Source organism: Suillus plorans (genome assembly GCF_016647745.1).
Source record: "Suillus plorans strain S12 chromosome Unknown HD556scaffold_101, whole genome shotgun sequence".
NCBI classification, from domain to species: domain Eukaryota; kingdom Fungi; phylum Basidiomycota; class Agaricomycetes; order Boletales; family Suillaceae; genus Suillus; species Suillus plorans.
Window position 1 is genome coordinate 34757 of NW_024537485.1, and position 17657 is coordinate 52413.

General features: G+C 46.7%; 7 protein-coding genes across 7 annotated transcripts; 2 read left to right on the plus strand and 5 right to left on the minus strand.

Moving 5' to 3' along the window:
- Window positions 1-82: 82 nt before the first annotated feature.
- HD556DRAFT_1434929 (CRAL-TRIO domain-containing protein) lies at window positions 83-1188 on the plus strand (the record flags this gene model as incomplete). The annotated part of the gene is made up of 4 exons (XM_041305375.1): window positions 83-273; window positions 382-480; window positions 533-602; window positions 655-1188. The coding sequence occupies 4 exons, from the start codon at window positions 83-85 to the stop codon at window positions 1186-1188; spliced, it is 894 nt and encodes a 297-aa protein (XP_041153379.1).
- A 127-nt stretch (window positions 1189-1315) lies between these two features.
- Window positions 1316-4374, minus strand: HD556DRAFT_84031 (uncharacterized protein). The gene is made up of 12 exons (XM_041311798.1): window positions 4070-4374; window positions 3873-4015; window positions 3624-3821; window positions 3495-3571; window positions 3365-3444; window positions 3134-3315; window positions 3000-3088; window positions 2847-2947; window positions 2078-2790; window positions 1831-2024; window positions 1546-1782; window positions 1316-1495 (listed from the first exon to the last, which is right to left on the minus strand). Exons 1-12 carry the CDS (start codon window positions 4284-4286, stop codon window positions 1444-1446), a joined length of 2283 nt encoding a protein of 760 aa, XP_041153380.1. The 5' UTR covers window positions 4287-4374; the 3' UTR covers window positions 1316-1443.
- A 231-nt stretch (window positions 4375-4605) lies between these two features.
- HD556DRAFT_1456065 (cytochrome P450) lies at window positions 4606-7615 on the minus strand. Its single transcript, XM_041308126.1, has 15 exons — window positions 7294-7615; window positions 7130-7233; window positions 6992-7031; window positions 6866-6929; window positions 6612-6756; window positions 6156-6561; window positions 6042-6097; window positions 5831-5987; window positions 5755-5779; window positions 5672-5686; window positions 5550-5621; window positions 5441-5496; window positions 5260-5375; window positions 5037-5207; window positions 4606-4983 (listed from the first exon to the last, which is right to left on the minus strand). The coding sequence occupies exons 1-15, from the start codon at window positions 7607-7609 to the stop codon at window positions 4933-4935; spliced, it is 1794 nt and encodes a 597-aa protein (XP_041153381.1). The 5' UTR covers window positions 7610-7615; the 3' UTR covers window positions 4606-4932.
- A 2079-nt stretch (window positions 7616-9694) lies between these two features.
- Window positions 9695-11286, minus strand: HD556DRAFT_84994 (uncharacterized protein). Its single transcript, XM_041311828.1, has 7 exons — window positions 11136-11286; window positions 10986-11080; window positions 10727-10930; window positions 10521-10671; window positions 10459-10472; window positions 10281-10399; window positions 9695-10224 (listed from the first exon to the last, which is right to left on the minus strand). The coding sequence occupies exons 1-7, from the start codon at window positions 11165-11167 to the stop codon at window positions 9748-9750; spliced, it is 1092 nt and encodes a 363-aa protein (XP_041153382.1). The 5' UTR covers window positions 11168-11286; the 3' UTR covers window positions 9695-9747.
- HD556DRAFT_84993 (uncharacterized protein) lies at window positions 11287-12351 on the minus strand. Its single transcript, XM_041311827.1, has 5 exons — window positions 12040-12351; window positions 11863-11989; window positions 11670-11803; window positions 11538-11607; window positions 11287-11487 (listed from the first exon to the last, which is right to left on the minus strand). Exons 1-5 carry the CDS (start codon window positions 12089-12091, stop codon window positions 11406-11408), a joined length of 465 nt encoding a protein of 154 aa, XP_041153383.1. The 5' UTR covers window positions 12092-12351; the 3' UTR covers window positions 11287-11405.
- Window positions 12352-13003: 652 nt separating this feature from the next.
- HD556DRAFT_84722 (actin 2) lies at window positions 13004-15209 on the minus strand. Its single transcript, XM_041311814.1, has 9 exons — window positions 14971-15209; window positions 14917-14922; window positions 14833-14860; window positions 14706-14774; window positions 14062-14658; window positions 13933-14004; window positions 13735-13879; window positions 13543-13681; window positions 13004-13488 (listed from the first exon to the last, which is right to left on the minus strand). Exons 1-9 carry the CDS (start codon window positions 14984-14986, stop codon window positions 13478-13480), a joined length of 1083 nt encoding a protein of 360 aa, XP_041153384.1. The 5' UTR covers window positions 14987-15209; the 3' UTR covers window positions 13004-13477.
- Window positions 15210-15288: 79 nt separating this feature from the next.
- HD556DRAFT_85029 (uncharacterized protein) lies at window positions 15289-16752 on the plus strand. Its single transcript, XM_041311831.1, has one exon. It carries the CDS (start codon window positions 15484-15486, stop codon window positions 16291-16293), a length of 810 nt encoding a protein of 269 aa, XP_041153385.1. The 5' UTR covers window positions 15289-15483; the 3' UTR covers window positions 16294-16752.
- The last annotated feature ends 905 nt before the right edge of the window (window positions 16753-17657 follow it).

Here is a 17657-nt window from a genome sequence, read left to right on the forward strand (position 1 = left end):
ATACCAAATAGTGGAGGCTGTTGCTGTACTGTGATCCCGATTTTTAACTTTCAACGCCTCCACTTAAGCTTCACCCTTGACAATGTCCACACTTGAACAAGCCAGTGCCAGTCCGATGCCAAACGGCATAACTGATCCTAACTTCCGTCCCATGCCAGGGCGGGTTGGAAACCTCACCGTCCCGCAACAACATGCCCTTCAGACGTTGAAGAATCAGCTCCACGACGAAGGCCATTTCGTTGAGGAGAGAATGGACGATCCGATGCTCCTACGGTATGTTCCACTCCTCGATCTGGGAGTCTGTAGATGCACTCTGTGTCGCAGACCCGCTGTTCATGTCCGATTGGTCGTACAAGGGGTGTGTACTGACCCAGTCTGCAGATATCTAAGGGCACGCAAATTTGATGTCCCGAAGGCAAAAGCGATGTTACTAGCTGCTGAGCAGTGGAGACGGGATATGAAGGTAGATGACATCGTGCAGTTCGTCGCTTGCCTTTACCTCGTGTGCCGATTCGTCTGATCTCGCCCGCAGGAGCTTTGTCTTCACCGAGAAAGAGCAGGTCGATCAATACTATCCTCAATACTACCATAAAATGGACAAGGTAGCCGTCACAATCCTTCAGATCCGTTCTTTCGCTAAGCGCTGTCTTGCAGGATGGCAGACCGGTATACATCGAGCGGCTCGGCAAGCTCAATGTCCCAGCACTTTACGGCATCACGACAAAGGAACGGTTGCTTCAACGTCTCATCCTCGAGTACGAGAGGTTTCTCACAGATCGTCTCCCGGCATGCTCTGCAGCTGTTGGTCACCCCGTCGAGACGGTCTGCACCATCCTTGATCTGAAAGGCGTTTCCCTCTCTTCCTTTTACCAAGTCAGAGACTACGTAAACGAGGCTTCAAAGATCGGACAGGACCGATATCCGGAATGCATGGGCAAATTTTACATCATCAATGCGCCGTGGGGCTTCTCTGCCGTGTGGTCGTTGATCAAACCTTGGCTGGATGAAGTAACCGTATCGAAGATAGAGATTCTTGGGAGTTCATACCAACAGAAGTTATTACAGGACATCCGTGCAGAGGATCTTCCTGCAGATCTGGGTGGCAAGTGCAGATGTGCAGGCGGGTGCTCGCTGAGCGACGCAGGACCATGGAACCCGAATGAGAAGACAGGGAATGGTGTTGCTTAGAGATAGATATCCTACTAGCGAGCTGGTGGGCATGCTCTGGCGGTAGTCATCTACGTATACAACGTACTTAATGGATTGTCGTTTTAGCATTCAATGAGTCTTATTCATTTGACAGTAGACAAAAAGTCAGGAGTAAGTACATAGACATTAGGGCTGGCGAGGCAAATATCAGTCGGCGTACGTGACCGCTGGAGAGATGTATTAAAGGGCTTATGAGGCGAAAGATGAAGGAGGTTACGGAGCGACGAGATATCATTACTTAATTTTACAGAAGTCTGTCCCTTCAACTGGAGAGCTGATTTTGTGCCTAAAGAAAATTCAATGAGTAGGGCACGACTGGATGGAATGTCTTTTTACTTGTGTTTGATGTGCTGCTTGACACCTTCCAATATGAACCTCCGTTGTGAGCGATTGCAGTGTATGCAGCGATGGTCATTAGTCGAGGGTTGGGGTTTAGTCGAGGGGTGGGGTTTAGTCGAGGGCCGGGACAGCTGAGGGGGGGAAATGAAGAACTTCATTCCTGGTGGCGGTAGCTCGACAGGGGCCATGTCATAACTAAAGTCGACTCCTTGTTTCGGAACGGTGGTTCCATGCCTACCAGGTGTCAGTAAAGTAAGTGTAACAGAAGAAGTGATGGTATACCATCGTATATGATCAATGACAGTAGCCTTGTTAACTGGTTTTCCGTTATGCCTATCGCACTGGTTACAGTACCACACTAGATCAGTAGCTTTAGGATATTCGGGAGCATGTGAGCCTCGGATCACTCGAAGTTGCTCAGCACTCAAGAGCTCCCAGCGAGGTTCTCTGTGCGATTGCTCGACGCAATGGATGACCTAGAATGCAACATAATTGAGCAAGTTGTCAAAAGACAAACACAGAAACAAACACTCCGACGCCAGTCCATCGCCATCCGGTAAAATCCCCCGTTTTCTTGCTTGGGTGGACAGTTGGAGCAAAAAAAGAGATGCTGGAGTTGATCCATGGTAGTTGCAGCCGTAGTTTTGACATCAAGGCCAACTAAACGTAACAAAGAGCGAGCGGCAAGAATCCCAGATTGAGAGATTGAAAATGTGCAAGCTACTTTCATCGTCGACCATGCGCGATATGTGTGGCATTTATGATACTGAACTTTATCCCATGTGATCAGAGGCAAAGAGCGCGAGGAAGCGCATTGGAAAATAGAAGTGGCTAGTTGCAGTAAAATTTCTTCGGGGGTGTTGGTACCCTGATTTTGTAGCGCCAGGGTGTCTTGCGAGATACCGGAAAAAGAGCCAAGGCTCCGGATAAGTGCCAGCTTCGTTTGATGGACATACCCAGTGCAAAATTCGGGGAATTGTTCGGCAAAAGCAGGACAAGCACTGATATCGCTCTCTGGTTCTATAGCGGGCGGACCGTTGATAAAGTCCACGACATCACAGCGCTCCAAAAAGGATTCAAAAGGGGGTGCGGGTCCCCTTCGCAACTGCCGCACGTAGTTGTCATACATAACCTGCAGATGCGTCTTTCGGAGACGCGATGCATTTCTTTGGTCCTGGAGACGCCACTGTTCCTTCAATTCAGAAAGATTGTGCTCGATTCTTGGGAGTAAACGTTTCCACCCTGGAAACTGACGCAGTAAGGGGATAATTCATTGCAATGATGGTAGAAGCACTGACGTGCATCGGTAAGTTCCTTATCGATGGTATAATCACGATTATTGAACATGCGCGCCACATCGTTGGTATCGTGGCCCAGGCGAATTAATCTAGTTTTAATCCTGGGAGGATATCAAAACGTGATAAGATGACGAGGCAATGAAATATACTCACAACTCTTTATTTTGGCTGCGACGCTCAGCGACCGTCAATTGACGATGTTCGCGGTCCCTATTGACCCAACCATCACAGACCGTAACATGCTTCGAGGGTGTCAGATCTAAGAAAACCATTTGCAGAAATCTCACATTGAAAACAGAATCAACATATCTCTTGCGAGATTGCTTGAAGTCTTCCAGCCTTTTCTTGGCACCTGGTTTGAACATGTGCACATCCTTCTGGTATATCCCCAACTGAGCTGCTACTTTCAGTACGTCGTCCGACCAAAAAAACTTGCTGCCACTGGCATGACCATGAGCCCATCCACCGACTACTCAGGATGATCAGATACTAACAAGTCATAGTAGGAGTGTACCCACTGTTAGTGAACGGTGTTAAATCCATGATGATCGGATCGAGGCTCGGAAATGTTGATGAAAAGTTGGGTTTATAGACCAGGCTTGACGAATCGTTGGGTACATGCGGGCATAGTCATAAAGTAATGCTCACTTTTTCTTGAGGCACGAGGTACATACTCTGCGTCGGATACCGAAGTCTATCCTCGTAATTCCCTTGGTGCCACACACCTAAGGTGGTTGTCATGAAAGTGCAAAATGTGAGAACGGAAAGTATACATACATAACACTGAGAACCACCAAATAAGAGGTTGGCCCATTCGACCTCAGACATGCCAGGCATGCAGTTGGGAACACCGCCACGATTGACGCGGGCAGCTTTCCAGACTGAGACTGCATTATTAGATAAGAGAACCTTCCGGAAAGCTTTGGTCGTGCGTGACAGATGCAAAAGGTCTACCGGTTCCAAAAGACCAAAAATCTGATGGAGAGTGCAGGTTAGATAACGTGAGGTTCATACTCATCAACTAACCTCGAAAAGAATGTCAATCGGCATAGTGACGATGAGACTAAGGGTTTTCTTCTTTCTGCCAGAGCCATTTGTTGCTAGTACCACACCGGTGCTGAGTGCTTTCAAGTTAGCTACCCTAGCGCGCTTTTTTGCGGGTTGTTTTTCTGAAAGTAAAAGTTAGCAATTGAATATCAAGCTACGCGTCAAATTGCAATTACTATTATTTGTCTTTCCGTCATATTCACTACCGCTTGATTCACTGAATGTCTCCTCCAGGCTGCTATACCCGCTACTACCAGTACTGCCAGTGTCTTCCAGGTCCGTCAAAGGGGAGTCGTAGTCATCGGCCATGTCATGATCGCCGTCTAGAGACGTCGAGTCGTTATCCGAGTCAACGATGGGCGTCATCGGGACATAGACACAACGCAAACCCATGACGTGGTGAACTGGCACTGTGGACTGGGAGTCTGTAGAGTAGCGTAAAGCGAAACTGAAAGATTTATATATCAATATTTTATTAATATTAGCGCGAATTTAAACTTCAGACGTTCAACCACTGATCGATCCGATCCCGAAGGTGACGGGATAGACCACGTACGGGAAAAGGTCTACCATATCAAGTACAATATGATATAGTATTATAAGTGGAGACTGACGATGGCATGTGCCAGCACATCAAAGTTGGTGGTAGATGCTCACAGTCCTTTGCATAGAGATTTAGACAGACCAATGCAAAAATGTAACGGCAATACATTAATTAATGCCTGTACTATGATATATGAGGTTTGGTCTGCTCGGCTCAAGCTTGGTTACTCGCCTGAAGGATCGGACCCACTCGGACCCACTTTGTCAATAATCCCCGGGACCAAGTTGCGTAAACAAAATAAATGATCGACTTTCTTTGTCCAGGAGGAAAAGATTAAACAGCTGTAGTCGTAAGAATGGCGCTGAAAGAAAAGTAAATCCGCATACAGAGACAAAGAGCAGATTCAAGTTGTTCCAGCAGGAAGTACCATGCCATCGACACAGTACAGTACAGATAATATAAATAGTTTGTCGTCGTGATGCTCGTCCGTTGTATCTACACAACCTCAACAGGGCTAGCCTCCTCCATCCTAACCCATACCCCGTTCTATACATGACATGAGCCACTAGACAAATAACCAAAGTTAAGGAAGGGCTTACATGTGCATAGATGGTAAGATGGCTTTTGATGATGACCTTTTCGATGGCTTTGCGGCCAGAACACTCCGCCCACTCTGCAGGCGGAAGAGTCTGGACGTCGGTGGCCAAGGAGACTGAAGAGAACTGCTGGAGAAGTCGGACGAGGAAGAAAGAAGTCTCGTTATAGGCGAACTAGAGAAACATAGATGTCAGCGTGAATACTGTGTGAGAGCGGTCAACAAACCTGTTGCCCGAGACAAATCCTGGGACCTGCATTGAAAGGCACGAAGATGAATGGGTTAGGGGTACAATATTTCCGGAGACGATCGTCAAGGAACCGATCTGGGTCGAATTCTTGAGCTGGTGGAGAAGAATGTCAGTAAACATTCATTTCAACGAAACAGTCAATCTATTGTCGTGCTCACCATCTGGTCCCCACAAATCTGTTCGCCGGTGCATCAAGAATACAGAGTAAGGTGTCCTGATACATCCATCATCAGTTGAACAAACAAATCCATTTCTTGATGTAATCACCTAGTATTTGGAGGGATGTAGATCGGTTTCCCCCCATCGATTCCCGGCCAGACCGCTGGTTCTGTACTGGTCCTGATCCATAATGAGCACAAAGACATGCGCATGGACAGAGTAGCGTTTACCTGACATTGAATGGCCTAATATAATTAGAGAAATTCGATGAGATCAAGTACAAAAAGTTCAAGGGAGTGGACCTAATACTCACACAGGCGGGTAGAGTCGAAGCGTTTCTGAAATTGTCGTGTCACCTCAAGAGAAAGTGGCTTTTGAGTACGACTCACCATTAATAACTGCTCTCATGTATTTCATATCGCGCATATCATCATAGGTTGGTCTCCTTGAGCTACCCACCTTGCTAAGGATCTCCTCGCGAAGACGACGGAGAACATCGGGATGCTGTGTGAGCATGTAGATGACAAAAGTCAAGGTAGCTGCAGTCTGGAAAGAGCAGTCTTAGCATCCTGAGAAAGACCGTCCGAAAGAAATACATACAGTGTCACGTCCAGCAATCATGATGTTAAGAATTTCGTCCCTGATGACGATGGGGTCTAGAAGGAAACAAATTCATGTCATTTGGGATGATGCGTCAACGCTTGCGCTGCATACCCTCTGTGTAATTCACCAAGTGATCAAGCAGCGTTTCGCCTTCTTCGACATCCCTATCCTTTGCATCGGTCTTCTCGTCCATGTTCTCCTTGAGCATTTTGTTCTTTTCTAATGCTTCCTTGAGTATCGGGTCGATGAACTTGTAACAAACATCCATGTGCTTCTTAACACGATCAGTCCAGAATTCAGACAGGCGCCACGCTGAGCCAAACCGGCCGCGATAGGCAGCAGCAATCTGAGCCTCACTGAATGCATGCGCAAACTTGTTGGCTGGGTGATTCTCAAACGCGACGTCTTTAGAACGTGGCGACGACGGTGGGTAGATCAGGCCAGCGGAGAGAGAACAGACATCTTGTCCGAAGAGGAACTCTGTCGCAGAATCTAAGGTGAAACGAGAGACCATGTCCTAAAGCAACGTCAGCAGGAATAAGGATAGAATAGTCATCATAAGTTTACCTGGAAATCCACGGGGTAGCCATCTCTGAGTCTAATCTTCAGCTGGCTGATCGCGTCTTCCGCGTGCTTGTCAAATATATCGAAATGACTGACCCGGTCTTTGCTGAAGAACGGGCGTGTCATCGAGCGGTGGAATCTGTAGTCACTAGATTAAGCCTGTCGAACAATGAATGGAAATAGATAAGGCACACTTCCAGACATCCCCTGAAATAGATAGTAAACTATATTGTCACGGTGAAATATTGGAAACACACTCACCATCGGAATTGAACACTCCGGTGCCAAGGAGGGAGTTGACTTGGTCCGAAAACATAGGCCCTGTTAGTAGAAAATGTTATTCCATCAAATCGGGACAATACTCCGCACATGAAATCGCCGACCTTTCGCAAATGATGTGAACTTTGTTGCTAGAATTGCCTGCTACGCTTGAATGTCTGGAATTATAACATTCCGATGAACTCCTTACCTTTATGTGTTCTGGTTCGGCGGTGAAGATCTGTTGATCGCAACATATCAACAATGAAACTGAGGATGTGAAAGAATGTACATGCCCTGTTTTCAAAGAGGACTCGCATGTTGAAGGTATGCCCAAGAGTGTTACACTGCTTTTCCATTAATTCCCCTACGATCGCGATCGTAAGTATTGATAGGAGAAAGTGAAGTGAGTTGTCGAGTATCATACCCATATATCCAATCTTGAAATTTTGTACCAAGGCTGCGAGGAGATCCAGACTGCCAGGCCATTTACTTGGAAACATGGGTGGAAGGACAGCACCATGCATGGCAGCCTGGCGCCTATCATGGTAATTTGCTGCGAGCACACTGCAAGTAAACAGAGCAGGGAAAGATAACACATATGCAGGAATCTGCGACCATCCTTGCAAGGATACGCCGAATGCAAAATCGCAGATGCGGTTGAGACCATAAACTATCGTTGGGGGCAATAGGAGATGTGGCAGGCAACCGATGAGGTAGACGATCCCAGGTGGTAAATCCATTGTTAAACTGTGTGTTTGATCTGAAAGGTGTAGCCGACTTTATAGTAGGGGCTGGCAGAATCACATGTACTGTTTTTGTATGTGGTTCCGGGACAAGAAAATTGAATTGGGCCCATTATCACACCGCCGACTACTGGCCGCCGCTAAGTGCATGTGTGAGGAGCTTACAAATTCCGCTCCGAAGGATGTCACAGGATGTCACAAGGTATCACCCGCCGGCGCCATCATCGTTTCAGACTCCGCGATATCGCTATTGCTCTGTGCAAGAAATAATTTATAGAGGTGTGCATAGTATGTTGGTGTTCGGTCATCGGGTACATATATATAATTAATCACCCGGACATGAAACCGCCGAAGCGGGCTGAAGCCCACATGTCTGGTTGTCGGTAGTACCTTAGTCTAACAATTGATCGCTGATGCCCGAAAACGCTGCGGCGCAATATGTATGTAAGTCACGCACAGCTGCTTGCTTGGGAAGGCTGCGAATTACTATGAGTCGGCGGCGATTGTGCTCAATATGCTGTCTACCATTAGGAATTGCGGCCACCTGTGGCGAAGGATACAATAATATTAATACCACTATCAACGTACCGAAGGAAAGAATACGTACAGTTGTCGTTGATGTTATCAAACTTTTGTCAGTGGCGCATCTGTTTGGTTGTGCAGATACTCGATGATCGCACTGCTCTGGGAAATAACAATGTGATCTGCCCTGCAAGGTTGCCATTTCTACGATGTGATACATCAGATGACTTCCTGTAGGACTACCGTGAGTTACCCAAACATTCTATACGAGAAACCAAACCCTAAGTCAACGAAACATTATGATGATATCATACATCAGTATCAACCGCTGCAGAATGAGATGGAGATGGAAGTCGTTGACGAAGAGTGTGAACAACAGGATCGATAAACGTGCAGATGTCGGCGATCCCGCGATGTGGTTGCCACGTAGTATACTTCATTTATGAGTATAGATCTTCAACAAAATATAGTATCGTAGAGGGAAAGACCCAAATCAACCAATCACCTTGTACTCCTCAGGCTCGAAAGCGTCTCTGTATATGCCAGCAGTCCGACGGCTGTCGGCTGTCGTCATTCTGGACCTTCATGGCAATGCGAAGGGCCATGGCATGCTTACTGTCCAACGGCATGGTACAGATGCAGAAGGTAGGGTTGGAAACATTCTTGATTGAACTTTCGCATTGGACACTAGTTGTCCGTCGGGTGTTGATGACGAAACATCGAAGAAGGTACCGCTGTCAGCCTGTCCCTTGGCGAGCGCTAGCGTCAGGTTCAGAGATTCAGCTCAGATCAAAAAGCGTCCAAGCCAGTGCCTATACGCACAAGGTAATCATGCGAAAGTGCAAGGGATTCGTGAAGTGCGTCGGGAGCGGTAGTAAGTATCGAACGGCGCTGGACAAATGCCGCGCGGTAAGATTATGTCAGCGAATATGAGTGTCCTAAAAAGGCAAAGTTTGAGTTTATTCCAGTTGGAAGGAGATTTAAAGTTTGTTGGGAAGACCCTTCAAGTTGTCGAATAAACGGTCACCCGGCATCACGACACACCTCCCTGAAGTATCACCTCACGGGAAGTCATCCATAGTATTCCTTATTAGTTGCAGGACTGAACCTGACTGAGCAGCCAGGCACGAGGCATGTCCCCCTTTTTCATTTTAGTAATTTTACTTTTGAACGCAGCGCCGTCAGCTAGCACATGAAAAGTGCTTGGGGGTGCGGCTGCACGACCAGAGTCAGTGCGGTCCATATCCTTACTTCCGACTTTGCAGCAATTCTTCCAGATTCTTATCGACAAGTAATGGCATGTCGGTCCTGGAATTGAGGTATGTACTTGGATGTCTCGTTCAAGGTCATTTCTTGACACACTTGAATATAAACTCTCTGCATTGAAAGGCTTGAGCCAATATTTTAACCCTCATCTTTCGGTGAAGCACGCCTCACCATCAATGGCTGCGGAGGGAGTAAAGGAGGAGAATGTAAGGGTCAGATCCTGGAGGCAAGCGAGTCAGTGACAAGGAGACATCAGTGAGTACACTGCCAAAATTTGAAGTCATGTCTGGTCAGTTTAAATTTCAAATATCTTTCTCGCATTTGGTATGACATGCTCCTAAATATTGTTAACCCTGACGTGTAAACCATTGGGTAGTAGGGTAGTTCATAGTAATAGTGTAATTCATAGTAGGGTGAAATACGGTAGCAGGTGTATTAATGGGGGCACTCAGGTGAATGTTTTCCCGACGTTCGACCCTTTGTGTTGCATTGATACTATAAGATCGTATCACCTCAACGATTCTATCCCGATCCACATGGTCCAAGATGGTCAATTGCCTATCACAAGCCTGAATCCAAGTCTGAGCCTCTGCTCTCATTGTGGAGGTGAGGTAGGAAGAGACTGCGAGCTTGATGGCCCTACAGGTGATTTGCTGGCCTCCCGACACGAAATAAAGTGTCTGCGACACAAGCGTTAAGTGGACGATGTAGGACATGAAGTGCTGAATCACTGGTGCGTGGCTGAAGAAGTGTCGATGTCCTTGGGCAGGTTCAACTTCGACCATTTTTATTATCGATTCCCTGAACTTTTGGCTGTTCAAGTGCTATGCACAAATCACGTTAGGGCGGAAGTGAAGATGACAAATAAGATAGCCATTACATGGTGAAGGTCATAGAAATTCCACACATTGACGATGTCAGTATGAAGCATATGTAGAAAATCCCACATCTTGTGCTTCTTGAATATTGTGCAACAACATGAAAACGTCTTCCGGTATTCTGCAAGACAAGAATATTCAGATTGTATTCAGTCATTATCAACGCGAACTAGGACAGACTTTTCTTGGCAATTCTGACACTACGTAAATCACGAGATAAGAATGAAACAAGTAAGACTCACTCGAATGATGCCTTTATTTTGAGTCCAGGATCCACTCGTTGAGCGACTCGGATGGAGGTCATCACTGTAGCTTCGGACGCAGAATGCTGACTGACACAGTTTTCGGTTATCTGAATCAGGTGGGTGAGTGTCTTCTTATAGTCTTCGTTGACTGGAATATTGCACTTCAGAGGCACACATGAACTTGATGAAGTATTGATACACACTAGAGATCGCAGCGTGGGGAATATTAGACCCTGCAAATTTCTCTAGAGGTCTGATGCAGATATTCTGCAGCTCGGCTTCTGCATTCTTCTTTGCGAGTTCCTTGATCGCTTCATTGCTCAATCCTTCGAGGGAGGTTTTATCTAGAGTTTGCTGTATCTGATTGACGAGCCTATCGTATTTAGTAAGAACGACAATGACGGGAACTTTGGCAAAGTGTGAGCTCCAACGTAGGAGAGAGATAGTTATCGATTCACTCGCCGTTTCCAAGTATTCCACTACGTTTCAATGTCAGAAATTTCTTCGTTCTCGTGTCTAGCAAACGTCCGCCTGTACGGGGTGTCTGAAGGCAGAGCCTTCCGTGTATTTGTTCAGTCCACCATAACGGAATGGTCGAGATAGAATCCCTACCAAACAGCATGCAACTGATGTTCCGGAGACATGTTCCTCCGACGGTCAATGAAATCTCGGATTGTTTCAAGGTTGTCTCTGAGTCCAAAACCTTTGCTACCGAGGAGAACAAATTTGTCGTTTTGAGGTGAGATGAACTCATGATTAATGCTGGCCCCGCGCAAATCGATCTATTGATCATATAAGTAGCTGTGTTCGTTGAAGCGTCGCATTCAACCCACCATTTATTCCACTGCAAATACGTGGCTGATTAGTGATGACTTGCTGACGTCAGTCTATTAAAAGCACGGCGTCAACACTGGCCTGAGATCGAAAAACGCCCAATACCTTTCCTATCACTAGAATTCGGAACCTTGGGAGTGTCAACCTCAAGAATGACACTTGATTATCATCCTGACTCACCGAGGAATAGTTATTGGATTCCTAGAAAAGTAGACGACGATTCTGATTTTGTTATGATGTGTGGTATATTCTACGCATGTGAGGTTGAGTTCGTAAGTGATCAAGGTAAGAATGCGATGATTATTGTCTCACCGTGTCCTTTGCTTGCACTATACACGTGGAACATATCTTCTGGGTTGAAAATACAATCTTCGGTCTTTGTGTTAAACCATGGCTTGTCAAGGCAATCCATATGTAAGGAAAATGTATCCCCATGAGAAAGCACCCTAGAGCGAAAATACAGTAGCAACTCATGTGAGAATATGCGTTAGAGTCGAGTACTTACATGGGTGGAGAAAATGTCCGTCGTAAACTCTTTCTTCCTTTGCGTTCAATTGGCACACGCGACTCGCCAATCCATACTTGAGCAGACTCTATATCCAGTTTCGACTTCCTGGAATCGACGATGATACCTATTAGATCGTCTATTCAGCGGAGTTGATGATACTACGTAATGACATACCAGATATGTTGAGAGGACAAGGAACTGTTGAGGCGTGCAAAGTATTAGCCATGCTGATTTGATTTAGGGAAACTGAGTCACTGTAAATTGATATATAGAGGTTGAGTACAAACAGCGGCCAAGTGTCAGCGCTTTAGTTGTGGTGCCCTCGTGATGCGCCCAGTGGATATTGAATGGAAACCTAATTTATTGGAGGCCCAATGACCATTGCCCACTGAATCTAGGCGCTGGCTTCGGGGTTGGGTATCAACGCCGGGCTGCAATGATTGCGAATCGCAATGGCAGATAGAAGCCTGCGATTGGAATAGTGAAAACATCGGCTCCACAGGACATGATGACCCTCTGGGCTCTACTGACTGGCAGTTGAACAGTCGAAGACGTGCGTTACGTAGAGCTTGACGAAAGAAGGGATACCGACAGTTAAAGATGTATGCCTTGCACGAGGGGGCTGAGGCGACGTTACCTACTCTGACAGGTTGATCACAGCACATGATGACCCTCTGGGTCCTAAGATTGACAGTTGAACAGTCGAGGACGTGCGTTACGTAGAGCCTGATGAAAGAACAGATACCGACAGTGTTTCTAGTTTCACGATGAAGACTATTTTGACATGAGCATTGAGTATTGAGCGTATGCTTCACTCAAGAGGAGATGTTCCACTTGATATTATTCCAATGCCGTTCGCGGCACATGGTACTTTCACGAGGAGAAAGCGAGTCGTCCGCAGCTCGTAGATAGTACACTTGAACGACTCGGCAGTGTATTCTCGTAAGGAATAAAAAAATGCAAATGAACTTGAGCGGTTGCATTTAGAGTGACATGGTAACAGTGAATCCACATCACCGAAATTGCAGTTCCTAGCTATGCAATTTTGACGAAGTAGATGCTGGTAGGTGCCCGTTTACAGTGAAGACTCACAGCCGCAGAATCATAGTAAACAACAGGGTCACTGATTCCTCCATAGTCTTTTTACAATAGGGTAAGTCTGACCACCAGCTAGTAGCCTAGGACCAACAAGGGAGAACGACAGAATTGTCAATTATCGGCGATGTTGCTCAGGTAAAGAGGCTTATGAGTCGTGAGAAGCTGTAGTGGTTTCATCCGCAGGGCTGCTTTAACAGGTGGTGTGTCAAAGGAACAAGGAGGTCATCCTGGCGGACATTGCGGAGACTCGCTTGAAGCTTCAAATGATGGTGGGCCTGGGCCTGAGTACCTGTTACGTAATGAGTTATCTGTTGTTCGCGCTACATAGGTGAGCTTGGTGACAGTGCGTAGACATTCAAGAAAATGTGTCGTAAAACTATTGAAAAGAGTAAAAGTAAACTGTAACATCCAGGCTTAACTTATGTGAGTGCGTCTCTAGTCGTAAAATATCAAAAGCAATGCCATTCTAGTACAGCGGAGACACGATTCCTTTTCACTGCCTCTTTGATCACGTTTAGAAGCACTCTGCAGTAGAATTGAATGAGATCGAGAGGTAGTAATACGTCGAGAAATACGCACTGCGATGGACGATACCAGGACCGGACTCGTCGTACTCCTGCTTTGAACACCACAGATTCTGGAAAGTGGACAGGGAAGCCAAGATGGAACCACCGATCCAGACAGAGTATTTCCGCTCGGGAGGAGCGACGATCTTGACCTAAAACGATGATGAATGAGATTATGTCTCATATCCTGAAGCCTGGTACTAACCTTCATGCTTGACGGCGAGAGCGAGGTCAATTCCTTCTGCATACGATCGGCGATGCCAGGGAACATGGTAGTACCACCCGACAAGACGATGTTACCATACAAGTCACGACGGACATCAAGATCGCACTTGAAGATCGAGTTGTACCTAGAAAGGGAAAAAATCAGACAACATCCCTGGTAATTGATATATTTGCTTACGTCGTTTCATGAATACCCGCAGCTTCCAGACCAAGGAATGAAGGCTGGAATAGAGCTTCGGGTGCACGGAATCTTTCACGATTATATGAGATGATGTGATGACCAATGATCGACAGGGGATCATCTTACCGCTCGTTACCGATCGTGATGACGTGTCCATCAGGAAGTTCGTAGCTTTTCTCGAGGGCTGATGACTGTGCGGCAGTTTGCATCTCCTGCTCAAAGTCAAGGGCGACGTAGCACAGCTTCTCCTTGATATCGCGGACAATTTCACGTTCGGCGGTCGTCGTGAAAGAGTAACCACGCTCGGTTAGGTTCTTGATGAGACAGTCAGTGAGATCACGACCAGCAAGATCGAGACGGAGAATGGCGTGTGGAAGAGAGAACCCTTCGTAAATAGGCACAGTGTGGGTGACACCATCACCAGAGTCCATGACAATACCGGTGGTACGACCGGAAGCGTACAGTGACAAGACAGCCTGAATTGAGACATAGAATGCAGGTGCATTGAATGTCTCGAACATGATTTGGGTCATCTTTTCACGGTTAGCTTTAGGGTTGAGAGGAGCCTCGGTCAGCAAAACAGGGTGCTCCTCCGGGGCCACGCGAAGCTCGTTGTAGAAAGTGTGATGCCAGATCTTCTCCATGTCATCCCAGTTCGTGACGATACCGTGCTCGATGGGGTACTTGAGCGTTAAGATACCACGCTTGGATTGAGCTTCATCACTGTGTAGATGTAAGCTCACGACGACTACGACTGAGGCAAAGCATACCCGACGTAAGAGTCTTTCTGTCCCATACCAACCATGACACCCTGGTGGCGCGGACGACCAACGATAGAGCTGTACAATTTCTGTGAATACCCCGCGCATAAGGGTTGTATAAAATGTGAAAACGTACGGAAAGACGGCACGAGGAGCATCGTCACCTAAAGAAGGCAGTCAGTTGTGTATCTTTACAATACCATGGATCGTGTTGAATCACCAGCGACTGCGAGAAGGTCAGACAGTGAAATAGATTAGATCGAGGATAACTTACAGCCAGCTTTGCACATGCCGGAACCATTATCAATAACCTGACAAGTTTGATGATATGCTTGCTAGACGGAGTGAACGACGGGTATGGAATTGAACTTACGAGGGCTGCTACTTCATCTTCCATGGTAAATTATTTGTTGTTTAAGGGTGGTCTTGATGGTTGTTGGAGATCAAGTTTGCGTTGCGGATCTTATTTGAATAGTTCTGTTACAGAAAGCGCAGTCGCGCAGCCGCAAAACTTCGCAGGGCTATGCAACGTGATGGCTATCATGATGGTCAGATTTAGTGCCGTCGTTGCCAAGTTCAAGCCTGTACCGCAGTAAAATTATACTGCGTGTCCACGGGTGTCAGTGACCACGAGGATCGAATCATGATACCCCAAGTCAAGTGTGAAATCTTCCGCGAAGTTGATAAAATTGTCAGCCTCTTATTCCCATGCTGAGATCAGAAGGATGTCACTGGGACCAAGCTGAGCCGACTTTGACGGTTTGACCGACTTTCGACTCCATCTATCATGGCACCTTCCAATATTAATGGCACCAACACAGCTAGCTTCCCAGTTGCATCTACATCCAGTCCTTCCCGCCCGGCCCAGGTCAATCAAGGCTCATTTCCTGTCGCAAACATCGTCATTCTCGCAATCTGTATGATTGGCATGAGTGCCCTTGTAATCTGCGTATTTCTTCGGCACCGCTCATCAACCAGGATCAAGCAAAGCTCGTCGAATGCCAATAAAGACGATCCAAGGCCGTTCAACAGACTGTGGTCTCGTGCACTCTCGTTGTTCTCAAAGTTGCATGATCTTTGGCGTTCGAAAACCAAGTCAGCCACCAAGTACAAGCAGAGCGAGATCAGCGCGTTGCATGCGACATGCACCTTCGTCGCTGCTGCACCATCAAAAGTTCTGGCCCCTCCTGTCGTAATGCAGTTCAGAGACACAGAGAAGTTTGTTGTGCTATGTTCGGTCTGCTGCCCCTTGTCGGTGCACCATGCATGTGGCGATCCGAAGTCGTGGGTGAGTGCGGTCGATTCTTACAACACAACCACAACTCACACGACTCAGGTGCAGAGTCCTTTCAGCGACATTCCACATCTAGTCCAAGAGCAGCTTCCCGTGAATAATCAAGCATCAAGTATTCCCGAGTGTCAGCCGTATGGCGTCGATATCCCGCCTTCCGATCAGGATCACTCACCTACCATCGAGCTACCCAACCTTTCTGTTGAAGACCAGCCCCGATCACCTTTTGCTCCACCAGGAGGGCCAAAGAGGACGCTTGCTCGAGAAGATCTGCCAGTTTTATTTGTAAAGACACCCCCAAGATAACATGTTAGTAATAGCAAGCAGTTGTACGAGCCTTGCGATTTCATTCCTTCGCACATATATTATCAAAGAATTATGAGAGCTATCGGCCCCAACGTCGTAAACTGTCGGCAAGCTTACACCTTAGGACATTTTCTACCGTGAGTAACAATCAGATGTCTGTACACTACGTGTGTTGTCGTCTTTTCCTCTTCTCTTGGAAATGGAAATAGCGTTCGAATGCCTCGACGACATCGTACGAAGGTCTAGCACGACTTTCTCCAGCGTGAGCCCTTGACATCCGTTGAATGTCGTTGCATAAGTAGGTCGCAGGAGAAACTGTTTTGGGTCCAGCTTCGCACTGATCTGATTGAAAGAGAAGGTAGTGGGTAATGGATTTCTTTGGTATGAGATGCTGAACTTCCACGAATCTACGATGAAGACGGACACGTGTATGCTGAATGTGATGGTATAGTTAGGAGAGAAATGACATAACTGTGGCAGAGAAGTCACAGGTAGCACAATTGCAAAAGAAGGGGTAGAGACGGAGATGAGCAAAGAACACACGTAAATAGGACGTGCTCACTGATCATGTGCACACTGTCTGGTGAGCGCTTGAGATATTCAGAGAACATGTGGAGCTCAGTGGACGCGAATTGTTTCTAAGGTTTGACATACGTACTACACTACTACGATGCTAAATTTCCGCCTTGACCTGTATTGAAGCACATGATTTGGCCAGAAGTAGCAAGGTCAGATTTGCCATCAGAACGAGCAAGACGCCGTGATAAAATATTATGGTACCGAGCAAGACACTGGCCATGATCAAACAACATTGGAACTTCGGGAGAATATCAGTAGCCGACAAAATTTATGTGGCGATTTATGTAAAAGTGTACAATACATAAGTACTTAAGTATCCCTGTTGATTTGCGATAAGGGGAGGTCCACGGTGCCAACGCCGGCCTATGTAGGACGATGGCATCATTGGCATGTGGAGCTCAGAGGAAAAGATGGAGTACAATTGCACCGTTGGATATATTCGTGAACGCCCTGATATATATCGGCGATGAGTGAAGGAGGTTGCGGGTTGTGTTTCAAAGTACGATTCAGCAGAGAATGTCATTGTATTAGACATCACGGTGTGAATCGACCCTGCACTGTGCAATTTACATTATGTAACCAAAGTTCTGACCCTAACCTTAGCCTCGCACTTCTCCTTGCACCAACCAACCAACCAACCAGGCCGTACCGTAGTGACTGTAACTCGTGAGGCATGACCTCAGGCCCTCATAAGCCAGGCCCCAAATCAACATTAACATCAAAACTTGACTATCTGTGGCCTCGTGCGTTTGGTTAATCTTGGTACCACAATCACTGTTACCGGC

Excerpts from the sequence above, each read along its gene's own strand:
- HD556DRAFT_84031 (XM_041311798.1), bottom strand. The coding sequence starts at position 4,286 with ATGGGTTTGCGTTGTGTCTATGTCCCGATGACGCCCATCGTTGACTCG. Across the intron at positions 3,089-3,133 it reads ATGTTGATTCTGTTTTCAAT|CATGTTACGGTCTGTGATGG; the intron begins GTGAGATTTCTG and ends ACACCCTCGAAG. Across the intron at positions 2,025-2,077 it reads CGATGGACTGGCGTCGGAGT|GTCATCCATTGCGTCGAGCA; the intron begins GTTTGTTTCTGT and ends GTTGCATTCTAG.
- HD556DRAFT_1456065 (XM_041308126.1), bottom strand. The coding sequence starts at position 7,609 with ATGGATTTACCACCTGGGATCGTCTACCTCATCGGTTGCCTGCCACAT. Across the intron at positions 6,930-6,991 it reads GTTCACATCATTTGCGAAAG|GGCCTATGTTTTCGGACCAA; the intron begins GTCGGCGATTTC and ends TTCTACTAACAG. Across the intron at positions 5,780-5,830 it reads CATGAGAGCAGTTATTAATG|AAACGCTTCGACTCTACCCG; the intron begins GTGAGTCGTACT and ends CGACAATTTCAG.
- HD556DRAFT_84994 (XM_041311828.1), bottom strand. The coding sequence starts at position 11,167 with ATGTCTCCGGAACATCAGTTGCATGCTGTTTG. Across the intron at positions 10,931-10,985 it reads TAGTGGAATACTTGGAAACG|TTCCCGTCATTGTCGTTCTT; the intron begins GCGAGTGAATCG and ends ACTTTGCCAAAG. Across the intron at positions 10,672-10,726 it reads TCCCCACGCTGCGATCTCTA|TCAACGAAGACTATAAGAAG; the intron begins GTGTGTATCAAT and ends GCAATATTCCAG.
- HD556DRAFT_84993 (XM_041311827.1), bottom strand. The coding sequence starts at position 12,091 with ATGGCTAATACTTTGCACGCCTCAACAGTTCCTTGTCCTCTCAACATA. Across the intron at positions 11,608-11,669 it reads TAGTGCAAGCAAAGGACACG|AATATACCACACATCATAAC; the intron begins GTGAGACAATAA and ends TCACATGCGTAG. Across the intron at positions 11,488-11,537 it reads AATCCAATAACTATTCCTCG|GTTCCGAATTCTAGTGATAG; the intron begins GTGAGTCAGGAT and ends GACACTCCCAAG.
- HD556DRAFT_84722 (XM_041311814.1), bottom strand. Across the intron at positions 14,659-14,705 it reads CAGAAAGACTCTTACGTCGG|TGATGAAGCTCAATCCAAGC; the intron begins GTATGCTTTGCC and ends ACATCTACACAG. Across the intron at positions 13,880-13,932 it reads GCGGGTATTCATGAAACGAC|GTACAACTCGATCTTCAAGT; the intron begins GTAAGCAAATAT and ends TTCCCTTTCTAG.
- HD556DRAFT_85029 (XM_041311831.1), top strand. The coding sequence starts at position 15,484 with ATGGCACCTTCCAATATTAATGGCACCAACACAGCTAGCTTCCCAGTT.